Below are 13,163 nucleotides of genomic sequence, written 5' to 3'. Positions count from 1 at the left end.
TATACATGGACCCTGCCGTCCACGCCACCCTCAGGCGAAAACAGAGAAGACTTGCCAGAGAGAACCCTGGAGTACTGTCAGCAGTGGCCAAGGGCGCCAGCATGGCTGTCGCCGAGTGCCAGCACCAGTTCAAGTACAGAAGATGGAACTGCTCAACAAGAAACTTCCTCAGAGGGAAAAACTTGTTTGGCAAAATCGTCGACAGAGGTAAGCTGTTATTAGATTAATTAAATCCAAACAACTGACAAAGGTTGACGAGTTAATACTCGAATCACGATTTTATTGTCCCCTTCAAGAACAAAAACTGAACAATAAACGCAAAAACGGTTTAGGGTACACGCGTCATTCATTTGTCTCAATTTTGATATCGCGAAACAAAACGAACAAAACATTAAAAAGAACTTAAGAAGATAAGTCCTAAATACCCTTCTAAAATACTAAGGAAACAGATTACAGACCATTGAGACGTTTAAAAGGCTAATCTTTAAAAAACTCAATCGAAAATCTCGGATCGCATACACTTTTTACGTTTTAACCCTGCAAAGAGCAACGTTGGACAAAAAGATGTTTTGTATAAATCCCCAATTCCAGTTACAAAGAGAGGCTACAAATTAAGTGATATCTTTAGTTGGCAACCCTTTTAAAAGATTTTATCTGTATTCAACGGGAGGGTAGCAAGTCGGGGGCACATATAAAGGACTCATCAAGATAAAACATCCCGGATCAATTACATGAGGTCGAGTGACGTTTCAGTTCCCGTTTGTCGATAACTCTCATGTTTTTTACTTTTTTCAATTCCGTTTTGTGAACGTGTTTTAATATTTTTACGATAATTTGAAATATAATTTTAGTTCTTATGAATGAGATCATAATCCGATTCTAATTCCGCATCGATTCTCCTATAGTGTATTGAGAAGAGAAAAAAACGATGTTTTTATATCCCATAAACACCGGGCCACAATTGCGCGAGCGTCGAATCCATTTAGTTGATTTGAATGGATGTAGATTATTATCAATAGATATAAATCAGCAAATAGATACCCATTAGCCTCACAATACTGGTTACACAACTGAATTCAATAGGTTAGGGATATTACTGCAGTACATAATCCCTTTTAGAAGCTTTACTTTATGCATCGCATTAAGTATTTTATTTAACAGTGTAAAGACTTAGTTTTTCAATTTAAAATAATAACCTACATTTATAAAGGTACACTTCGAAATTAAAATGTTTTAAAACGCATTGCTTTATTTGGTTTTGCTGTTGTTTAAATGCTACTGGGTCTTTATTTGTGGGTTGTTAAGGTCGTGAATTGTTTGGCAAGCAAGTTTTGAGACGGTAAAAGGTTATTTTGTTGTCAGATCGGGGCTGCCCTATCTCCGGTGTCCGATTTCGATGCTTTGTACGCGATACGCCTTATTATGAGCCTGCGAACATCTGTTCGGCACAAACAAGAATTATTCGCTATAATAGAAAAAAAACGCAGTTTTTTTATTCGATTTTGTCGTTTGCATTTTTTTTGGCGTTTACTTAAAAACTTTTTGCAACAAAACTTCGTGCTAATACGAGCCAAATATTTTGAAGAATAAAAAATGAGTTTTGGAATTAATTCTATGAATAAAATGATTTATTGGAAAAAGCTTTTGGTGGGTCGGAGTTCGAGGTAAGCATTAGTAGGTTATCTTTAAAATTAAGAGCATGGGCTGGAGTATCTCCAGCTAATTCGTTCTCATTTGGGAATCGGCACAGTAAGATATCGGCCATACGTCTGCCTGCTCGGGTCATTGACCTGCGTCTCAAATGCGTTAATGAATAGAACAAGCCGTTTCTGTAAATGTCTCTATTTCTTATTCCCAAGTTAAAGTTGTTTTAGTTTTGATAAAAAGGTACTTTTTAGTTTTTGAGAAAGTTGTTCAATATTTTGTCAAATCAAAATAAGCTTTGAAGCAACTGCTCTAATTACGATACAGATATATATTTCACTTGGCTAAAAGGTTTCCACGGTAAAACTCTATAAATTAAGAATCCACGGTATAAATTAAGAATTTCTAAAATAAAACAATCAATAAAACGTTAAACGGAACAAAGCGCAAACAAGAATACTATTGTTGATTCAAATGGCGTTTTCTCATTATAAAACCAGATGTCATAAACCATTAAGCTTATAAAATATTCATGAAAAACAAAATTGGTAACAAATCGCAATTAGGTATATGTTTACACAACACTAATGTTCATCGTAAAGAATAAGTTAGCCCGGGTCGCGTGTTGCCTCGGGCGATACCAAATACGAGGGACCAAATATATTAAACTATTTATATTTAAAAACCAATTAAAGTTATTCATCATTTCGTTGGCGATTTAGGAATGTAAATGTCAACACTCCCACACTAGAAAGTCATTGAAAGTTCCACTAATAAAACTCACGAACAGACATCACTTACAAGTCAGCTTATACAGCTATGAATAACCGTTAATAATTCAGCTAGACACAAAGCCAGTCATATTAATTTAAAACATTAAATCATATAATTCTAGTGCTCGCATCCACATGATATATAGTTCTTACGCACACAGTAAAGTATTTACCATCGACGGCCATAAAACTAAACGCCTAGAGCAAAAAATAAATATTGATATTGTATGCTCGCATACAAACTATAAAAGCAAAGTACCATTTTTCTAAATTAAAAGCCAGATATAGCACGGCCAGCGGACCACCATCGTAATCATTTCACATGATAAAAAGAGCAAGGCGATTACAAAATTTATGTTATATGCGTGTGCATTTAGAGCGTATTACTTTATTAAGGGCATGCAGGGCGGGCTCGGTATTACCGCTCCACGCAATACACAAGATGAAAAAATTTAATACATTGCAATTACGTCCATTTAAGATACATAAAAACGGAGTCGACCCCGCGGGAGCCCGTCACAACGCTACTCAATAAACAAAAAACGTAAACTCGCAAATGTGGTCCCCGAAACTCATCAATCCCCAACTTATAGCTGTGCAGGCTGTCCATGATTACAAGCGAGGCACACAAAGCCCCCCCGGACGCGACACCTATAATTACTAATTTACACGTTGTCACACCATTGACACTCGGACGCGACAACTTCATCTCATTGTGGTGTAAACCTCAAGGATCGTATTAACACAAATGATGACAACGGCACAATAGTAAGGCCTTTATTCGTCGCGTCATTGTCGAGCCGAGAATAGAAAATATATGGTCCGAGTTCCCGCGGCGAGCCCCCTGCTGTGTAGTTTAGCGATTCCACTGCACTCGTACAAGCCCCACGGAAGCCACGTTTACACCTAACGCAGCTCCTAATGGCAGGTAACTCGGCCAATAAAACCCAACCTTTTTTCAAATATTTCCTGTTTTGGTGTGTATCGTACGCGCACCCGAGATTCCGACGTCGTGGGTGGATAAAACGTATAAAACGATCGACACCGAAAATAAAGCCGATATAAAATGCCCTCGACGAAATATTTAATGCTCAATTAGATAAGCGTTTTAGGTTTTGTGGCGTTTGAATTGTTTTCGAGATAACGCGCGTTTTGTGAAACTGAAATGAGACGATTAAGGCCGATGTCGACGGCCACGGACGGGGCGGCCGTCATCATATTTATCGACGGGTTCCCAGTTGCCGAAGCTCCGATCGCCCTTTATTGTTTATGGACAGCTCACTTAAAACGAAATTATTTTTGGTGCTTTTCTGGAGTTTGAAAACAAATGTCTTTGTCCATTGTGTGAATGGGTGTCGCGGCGCTGGGCTGTTGGTAGCTAGTGGTAGCTGGCAGCGCTTTGTGCCACTCACAATGAGTGATATACGACCGACGTAATTTTGAATTGTCGCACCGGAGACTCGGGGCTCGGACTCAATGTGAAATTATCACCCATACATGGCATAACGAAAATGAATTATTGCTTTTTATTGCCCCATCTTCCAAGTCCTTTACGGTGAAATTGCCTTCTTTGCTTCTATTCCTCTCCCAGTACGCATCGAATTCCTTTCTTATTTCATTAAGGGAAGAATCCCGTCTTTTATAATCTCCAAGATGCGTCTTTCAGCGGATAGATAAATGTCATTACATACTCGTAAAAGCCATGTTTCGGTACACACAGACGTCAATGACTTCATCGCAGTCGGATAAAGCGATGTGAGCCGGAACGATTTCTAAACCGGCCAAACACCGTATTATAAACCCAGTGATTTATGGATGTTTTGAGTAATTACGTCTCATCAAATTTGAATAATGCAAGTCGTCATAAATAAGGCACGAGAGGCGCGACGCGCGAAACCTCCATAAGTCAATCTTTCAAATTAATCTTATGGAAACACCACGGCGTGATGACTCAATGCAAACAGGAACATATTTAATTAGTACATTAATTTTGAATTATTTAATGGTAGTGACCGCGGGGCCAGGTGTTCGTCAAATGTCAACAGTGATTAAGTTTTATTTTAACAGTGCGATGCGGCGGACGCGCGCTCGGATTTACGAGTTTTTGACTTTTATAAATTCTCAACGCCTCGCCTTAACTGCCAATCCGTCGGGACGGAATTATCGTTCGCTGCTCGCGCTGTAAACCCACCACGGGACCATTTATTATCTGCACAGATAATCCACGGACAGCACTTTATTATCAGTTATAATAATAATTTACTTTTATAGATCCACATTACTCATGTTTGTTCTTATTTGACTGCAATTTGATGGGGCGAAATTGCCTCAATAAAATAATAGCGCACCTTAATTATGAATATTTAACTGCGTAGGCCTATCGAGCAGGTAACGAATGGCTATTTGTATTAGAGGCTGTACAGCGCCGGTGTCGGATCACTGTTGTTCGGCGTTTAATTAGGCTCGTGTCGGCCATTTACATTATATTTAATGCCGTGACTAATGCGCTCACGCGGACGGAGCCTTTTTACATCTGTCATAATTTTTCTACGTCGCGATTTATTCGCAAAACGCGACAATCGGCTTTGTTGCTCGTCGCATCCACCGAGATAAAATATTACTACAATTAATTTCTAGTTATAAACGGGTACCTTAGTATTCATGTTTAATGCAGAACAAAGAATCACTACCGAACAATGTCAAACAGGTCGCGGCACGTCCGTGAATCATCGATATCGATAGACGAGCCTTAAAATTCTCACAGACCAATTAAAAATTATTTCCAGTTGTCGTTTATACATCTAATTGGTCGGGTAGCCGCGTACCGTTAGATCATGTTTGAGATAAAGTAAAAGTAGCGATGTTAAAATCACAGCGGGCAGTGATTCACATCTGCGGTGGCCAGATGTGGCGACATTTATCTACGGGTTATGAAGACGTGGTCGGCGCACGTGGGGCGAGCACCTGGCGGCACCCCGCCGCACGACCTCCGACTTCGCTCACTCGGACGCACTCAAACTGATATCCGTGAAGCTTCACCTTCATAAACCGAACATAAAACACAAACCACATCTTGTGAAACTCCCTAAAGCCCATCGCACATTACACCTCAATGTTAAACCCGATTAGCCAAAAGCTATAATTTCACAAGCGTTATTTACGTGTGCCATATTTAATTGGCCTCACCTATACGTTATAGTTAATGCGACCGAACGTTTCCAAGTCATTACAGAAGATAAATGCATGAGTCCGCGACCGCTCGTATGTACGTATCCCTACCTTGAATTAATTTCGTCCGAGCATTGAATGATGGCGAAATTGACATTAAAATTCCCGGTCGAACGTCTCAAGTAATTGCTGAATAAAATACTTTTGTATAACATCCCAAAGGGAAGCACAAAAAGCGAATCCGAGAGCGGTCCGCGGCAGTGTGTGCGCACCGTAATTTATATCGGTGCACGATGACAACTCAATAAAAAAATGATTTCATTTGCTTATTGAGTCCTTAATAAAGCTGGCGCGGGCTGCTCCGGGCCCGTTCCACATATTATTATTATAAATAACAACAAATACGCGTTCCTTATTATTTTTACATCCATACGGGGTCGCTGTGTTTTTTCCGAAGGGATTTTATAGTGGTGCGTCGGTGGCCGGAAGCCCACCAAAGGAGCGCGAGCCTCACTATATTACTAAATGAATGGCATTAGCCGGCCAGGTGACACGCGATTACACTTGTGTTAGAACGGCGTTAATTGTCAGTTTTATTTTCATTCCGGTATTTAGCGATCGAGATCGGCCCTTAATAGCTTTTGAGGAATTCCCTCATAACGTCGGATGGTCCGGGGCGAGAGAGTTTAATGAGCGCCCCACAATACCCGTATTAATGCGCATTATGCCGTTAAATTACAATGTCTACGAGATAAGGTCCCGACTCGTTCGAGATAGAATCCCTCAAAATCATGTTCTGGGTGTTATGATTCATTAAAAATTATAATCGAATATTTTAATGATGTCGTACGGTGAGCAGGTTACGTCAGAGAGGTCCCGTCGGTTAATAATATCGTCTCATTGTGAAGGCCAGCTCGCGTAGACAAAGGCTCGGTATGGTATTAATCGTTAAAGTACAAGGGCTATTAAATCGATATTAAGAGAGAGAATTCGATGCGCGCGCCGTACCACTTGTAATGATCAAATTTATAATCTCTCGGGTAGGTAAGAGGCAATTCTTTTATTTTCAATCTCGGAGATATACTCTCTCTTTTAATTGTATTTTATGAGTATTTGATTCTAATGCCGGGCCATTAATTATTTATAGTATTCGATACGGGATGCGAGCATCGATTTATGTATTCGTCTGTACGGGATGAATGAACGCGATGCAATCATTGCTCAAGTCTTTATTGTGTGAATATAAACTTAATGATCTTGTTGCTTTTAAACGATTATAACCTTGCTCGATAACTCCAAACACAGTGATTAAGGAATATTCAGTTTACTTTGATTACTGCTCTTGGCCGTTTAGGATTCTTTCATTAAGATTTCAAAAGTGTAGACCCACGCACATAAATATATTGAAGAATAAAATCGAGCAGACAGTTTAAGCCTTCAGATAGAATTTTACGAAGGAAATTAAAAACCTAATGTGCCCATTGCTCTCAGAAAGGATTTTAATACTGTCAACAAATTAAAATGTCAATAAAATAATACGATTAAAAGAGCGAAGCCAATTCAATCCCTCGAACTGCAGTTGCTTGATGAGCCCAAATGTTTTGCGTGTTTAAATTATAATACCTAAAATATTTAAAACGTCGAGATTTTTTATCCCTTTACTCGGAGCAATAATAAAATTTGATTAAAATATGGACCCCTCTGCAGTTGGGATGAATTAATTATTCGAATACCAAACATGCCAAAGTGAAATATGTGTAACTGCCTAACTTAATAACGTAATAGATCGATATTTTTAATCAACGAAGTTTTATCTAAACGATTATCAAGATAGCCTTTATGCCACCTGATTTGTTGCGTTCCAAATCTATTAGAGCCATTCCAGTCTCAGACGTATTTAAGTAGGTTGTAGAACCACTTTTCTTTCATTATAAATTAGCATAAATTAATGAAACAACATTTCTATTGTCACCAGGTTGCCGCGAAACAGCGTTCATCTACGCCATCACGAGCGCGGGAGTGACGCACGCGGTGGCGCGCGCATGCGCAGAGGGCTCCATAGAATCGTGCTCGTGCGACTATTCGCACATCGACCGCGTGCCGCACCGCACCCGCGCCGCCGCCGCCGCCAACGTGCGCGTCTGGAAGTGGGGCGGCTGCAGCGACAACATCGGCTTCGGCTTCCGATTCAGCCGGGAATTCGTCGACACCGGCGAGAGAGGCAAAACCCTCAGAGAAAAAATGAACCTACACAACAACGAGGCCGGTCGAGCGGTAAGTGTCGAACACTCCTGTCAACACGCTTATCCAATCACCACTCGACAGTAGCACCTTATAAACATCCATAAAACAATCAGTTAGCGCCAATGACGGCCATTGTCATCGCGCGTGTTTACATTACCATTATGGATGACGATCGATCGTCCGCCACTTGACATGTCGCCTTGTGTAATATTAATTATGCGTCGGGCGGCGCGGCCCAGCGCGCGACGACTGCGCAACAGGCACTCATTCGTTGCGCTCGCACATCTCCCTCCCACCGCACACCCACATTTGCATATCCACTGTCCGCTCCTTCCCAAAATTCATCAAAATGGGACGTCGGGCGCCCCGAGCCACCCAGACGAGTCATTAACCGAAGCGCTTAATTCCTGTCACGACAAACGCACTGGGTGTCCACCTGATGAATATTCACAGCATTCCATCGATTGTTTAACACATATTTGGACACTAGGCTGTATAACATACGCGGCCATCTACATGTCAATGAATAAATACCGTCATCGACGTTCTACGAAGCGCCTGCGCTCCGAGATAGGAAAATATTTACTGTCTCCCATCCTCGCGTCATTTATCTACCTTCTAAGAATGATGAATGTCCCTAGAGTATGATTTATGATCGGTCCACGCGCGGTGACGACCGGCCCACCTCTTCACGATTTGTAACAATTTGCTCGATCGTGAGATGCGATCGATGGACTACGCTTAAAGATCATCGATCACACTGTATCGAAGCTTATCGGTGGAATTTAAAGATATTTGGACATCGTTATAGACCTCCCCATGAAAGAATAAATTAAAGAACAAGATTTTGATTGTGTTGTTTTGTTCGCAGCATGTGCAAACGGAGATGCGGCAGGAGTGCAAGTGTCACGGTATGTCAGGCTCGTGCACTGTCAAGACCTGCTGGATGAGGCTGCCCAGCTTCCGCTCAGTGGGCGACTCCTTGAAGGACCGCTTCGACGGTGCGTCGCGGGTCATGATGCCTAACACTGACCTGGAGCCTCCTACGCAGAGGAACGAAGCTGCACCACACAGAGTGCCACGAAGGGACCGATATAGGTTCCAACTGCGACCACATAATCCAGATCACAAATCGCCGGGGGCGAAAGATTTAGTTTACTTGAGTCATCGCCGGGTTTCTGCGAAAAGAACCCGAGACTGGGCATCCCCGGCACACACGGGCGTGCCTGCAACGACACGAGCATCGGCGTGGACGGGTGCGACCTCATGTGCTGCGGCCGGGGCTACCGGACCGAGACCATGTTCGTGGTGGAGCGGTGTAACTGCACCTTCCACTGGTGCTGTGAAGTCAAGTGCAAGCTCTGTCGCACGGAAAAAGTGGTGCACACGTGTTTATAGACTCGCGGACGCTGATGACGAAGTGATCAATGAGAGAAACTTTAGTGGCGGACAGATGTGATTGTGACTCAGACTCGAGAGTGGACCTGTTTTCTTATTCGGAGGCAGATAACGGACCTTGTATATAATCACTTCACTTTTCATCTATCCAAGTCGTCGAAATCGTATATCATGTTGACTTATGTAAATAGTTTCTCTATCACTGTTTATTTCTTCTTTTATACATGATAATTGATCCGGCGTAAAATTAAAGTAAGCTACTCGTTCGGTTAATTTATTTGACTATTAAGTGCGAACATGTGATCTAGTGACTTTATTTTTTTGGACACTGTCGTTCGGAAATTAATGAGACCAGTTTACAGACGATTTATTTCTATCATCAACTCATTTTGTATTTATTCTAAATTGGACTTATTGGTTTCCTTACGCGGTCAGCTGTGTAATTTATTTATTCGTAGGTATCGTACATACTCGACTGAGCATCCCAAGGAGACACGAACGCAAACTGAATCAAATGTACGAGACTTTAAATGATATTTCTTAATATCGTTCCAAAGTTAATGCTCAAGTTTTTCAAAGAAGTTATTCGCAATTATTAAAACAGCGGCAATAATCATTTGAGTTTTATAAATACTTTCTATTTTATGGACGTCCGCGTTGGGTGCATGCTCGCATAACTGTTTTGAGATTCAACAGCGAAATTATCTTGTAATTATAATTTCATATTATAATTAAACCGGCTAATGGAATTTAAGGCTTAATAGCATTTGCATAAAGTGTCTTCTTGGGTGTTCAGCGGCGGAGGTAGCGTTGGGCCCTTATCAGTCAGTAAGTAGCGCCATCGTAAAAGTGTCCCACATTACGAGATAAACGCTCTGGAGAATTTTAATTAAATATTAAACGAATTAAATAATCAGTATTATACGTATAATATTGTATGCGTGTTGCGTCCGATACGGCGAGATAGTGTTGCACGCAAACTCGGCTGATACCCGTTACATTTTATACATACATATGCTCGTCCCTTCAACTCTTAGTGTACGTAAGTGCATGTGCTATTACAATAGTAACGTTGTGTTTCAACGCTTTTATACTAATGTTATTGTATACACAGATTACATCGCAAACTATTCACTTGGCGAGTTCATTCGAAACTTCATAACCCTTTGGACTAACCTCACTAACTTTGAATTCATTTTTGAATTAACATTGACCCTTTTTGACAAAATTTTGACCTTTTTCTTTGGACAAAATATTTTGACATTCCAAATTCGATAGTTTGCCAGTAAATGTGGAAGCTTTATTGATCATGCAAGTAATTATATCAACTTGAATGATATTTCAAATGTGATATAAACATAGTTATAGCCAGTAAGTTTGTATAGCTAGCGTAATCCTACTGAGCTTAATTTATGTGTAACAAATACACAGAACATACTAACTCGTCAAGTATGTTTTTATATAAAAAAATATTTATTAAAAAAAACATGTTTTAATTTATTTTATTTTACTTTAAAATTAATTAACATTTTAAAGTAAAATAACGTGTTAGTTTTAGTGAAAAATCCGATGTTAAAACAATCGGTATTATTTAAAACAGGTATTCGAGTACTTATCAAATGTATTGTTAAAATTTAAAAAGCGCTTAAAAATCGGATCTCTGTACATAGGTAACTTTTTAAAAATGTTTCGAAATTCAATGACAGAGTCTGAAGAACTGATACCACATCGGATTTAAAAGACTGAAGTTTTTTTATATAATTTTCGTAGTTATAATATCCATGACTGGATTTATTAAAGCCATTGTTTTTGAATTTTAGCATGATAGCTATTGTGATAAAAAAAGTATTTTAACTGTAATTTAAAACCGAAACCAGTGTTATGAATTACGAAAATCGAATTGGTGCCATTTTTTAACTTTTTTACGCCTGACAGCTTTTTTACCAGTTTTTATCAAAATTATTATTCTGCCTAATTGAATTGTCATTGTGAAATATTTTTACGCATGTAAATATTGTCCTTATTGATTATTTTAAGTTATTTATGTGAATGTAGCATTTTAAATTGTTAATATTAGGTAAAAATACAATTGAAATCAGCTGAACATTATCTGAATCTCAAATCTTATTATTGTATAATAAATGTACCTTTTGAAATATATTTCGTCCAGTAACCGCTTTTGGGGTTGACACAATTTATTATAATATTGGTTGTACATTAGCAGTATCTATTTATAATTAAAATATTGATTAGTTGTTACTAAAAATATTAAATTGATCAAAAAACTTAACCGTAATTGTTTCATTTTTTCTACGTTAAGACTCTCATTACCTTTTTCATCTCACAAATCACATGATAAAAATTAAAGGAATCATAACACGATTACTGATATTCCGTTTCTTTCAAATTCATTCTGAATACTTAATTTCTCATAAAACATAAACATAACAAGACCTACATCTTCCATAGATTTCCTAAACATATTACTCAGCTAGTCTTATGTTTCTTAACAACACAAACTGTATTATGCAAGACAGTTACAAAATCTTCAAGACAAGAACATCTCCATTAGACCTCTATTATCTATCTTTACGTTAGTCGAACCTATCTTCTGTCTTGCTCCTTCGTATAGTAAAACAAGTCGATGTTAAAAGCATTAATTTCGATATATAGCATAATACATCCCCAAAGATGTCTCCTCGATAAACGATGTTCTTATTTTGAAATTTATGCGCGCGCATTTATTTATGCAACTGTCACATAGGGCTGTCTACGTTCCTCATTCCTATCGAACTAATGGAGAGGATTTGTATCAGTAATTCCTTTGCCAGACGATTTGATTTATTCGAAAACTATGTTTTAAGTCCAGCCGTCTTAGCATTTGAAAGGTGCACATGATGGAGTGTTGAAAATTTCAGTTTAAATGTTGCTGAAAGTATGTCGTAAAGAAAATAACTCGGCTGAAATAGTATCTTTAAAGTTCACAGTTTCATAAAGTTGCATGTCATATAAATGAAATGGCAGCCCTGCAGCGTACGCCATTTTGTTTTATTGCGAACGCAACCGTTGTAGTTTTGATAGCGTGCAATTTTCTGAAACAGCTTTATTTTCTAGCAGACTCTCTTGCTGACGAACAATGGACTTTAGGAGGTTTAAATTAAGGTGTGTTTTTAGCTGGCTTTGTTTGAAGAAAGTGAAAAGTCGTTGAGTGTTGGTGGTCGAGTGCGCCCTCGGGTGAGTTCCCACGAGTATCGGGCCCACTGGAAAATTTATGTTTATGAGCAGAGAAATCTGTCATAACAGATACGAACGGCGCGGCTGAATCTGAAATAGCGTGAATAATTTTTCATGCAAACGGATTTTGGCCGTGTGAATGTTATTTCTTTGTAATCCTTACTAATATTGTAGATGTGAAAGTAATTCTGTCTGTTTGTCCGCTTTAAAGCTTATACTACTGAACCGATTTAAATATTTGGTACTTTTAGACTATCTGCTAGACCCTGAAGAAATACCTACATTGTGTATTATATTTTTCTCAAATGCAAGAAGTACTGTTAGGACGCAAAAGAATCACGGGGATCAGCCAGTGTAAATACGGGACTTGGATAAGTATATAGTCTGCCATGGACTGGTGGTGTGAGATCGCTTAAAAGCCTTTTCATGACGCAATAGTTGATGTTTTTATTCTATTAGGAGATGATATCCTCTTTTAATCTTGCAAGTTCGTATTCATATTCTAGGAAAGTATTAAATAACGGAATGGTTTGTAGATCAATTTATGAACTATGTAGGTAGTGGAGTTAGTGAATAATCTATAACTTATATGCATACGTAAATGTACGTAAAATCTACAGTCGTATTAAGGAAATGACAAATTGCTGGATAATGCATAAAAATGCCATAACCCTTATCAAAATACTTTATTGAATTCGCATA

At 39.0% G+C, this 13,163-nt stretch overlaps 1 protein-coding gene across 1 annotated transcript in view; it reads left to right on the top strand.

The window, feature by feature from the left end:
• Wg (wingless) overlaps window positions 1–11,489 on the top strand; it is an 18,806-nt gene extending 7,317 nt beyond the window's left edge. Inside the window, 4 exon segments of the mRNA XM_021327154.3 lie at window positions 1–207; window positions 7,561–7,859; window positions 8,701–8,983; window positions 8,986–11,489. The exon segment at window positions 1–207 is cut by the window's left edge and continues 56 nt beyond it. Of these exon segments, the coding sequence (XP_021182829.2) occupies window positions 1–207; window positions 7,561–7,859; window positions 8,701–8,983; window positions 8,986–9,227 (1,031 nt within the window). The 3' untranslated portion in view covers window positions 9,228–11,489.
• The last annotated feature ends 1,674 nt before the right edge of the window (window positions 11,490–13,163 follow it).

This window comes from Helicoverpa armigera, chromosome 6 (genome assembly GCF_030705265.1).
Source record: "Helicoverpa armigera isolate CAAS_96S chromosome 6, ASM3070526v1, whole genome shotgun sequence".
Classification (NCBI taxonomy): domain Eukaryota; kingdom Metazoa; phylum Arthropoda; class Insecta; order Lepidoptera; family Noctuidae; genus Helicoverpa; species Helicoverpa armigera.
This window is presented reverse-complemented; position numbering and strand designations above follow the sequence as displayed.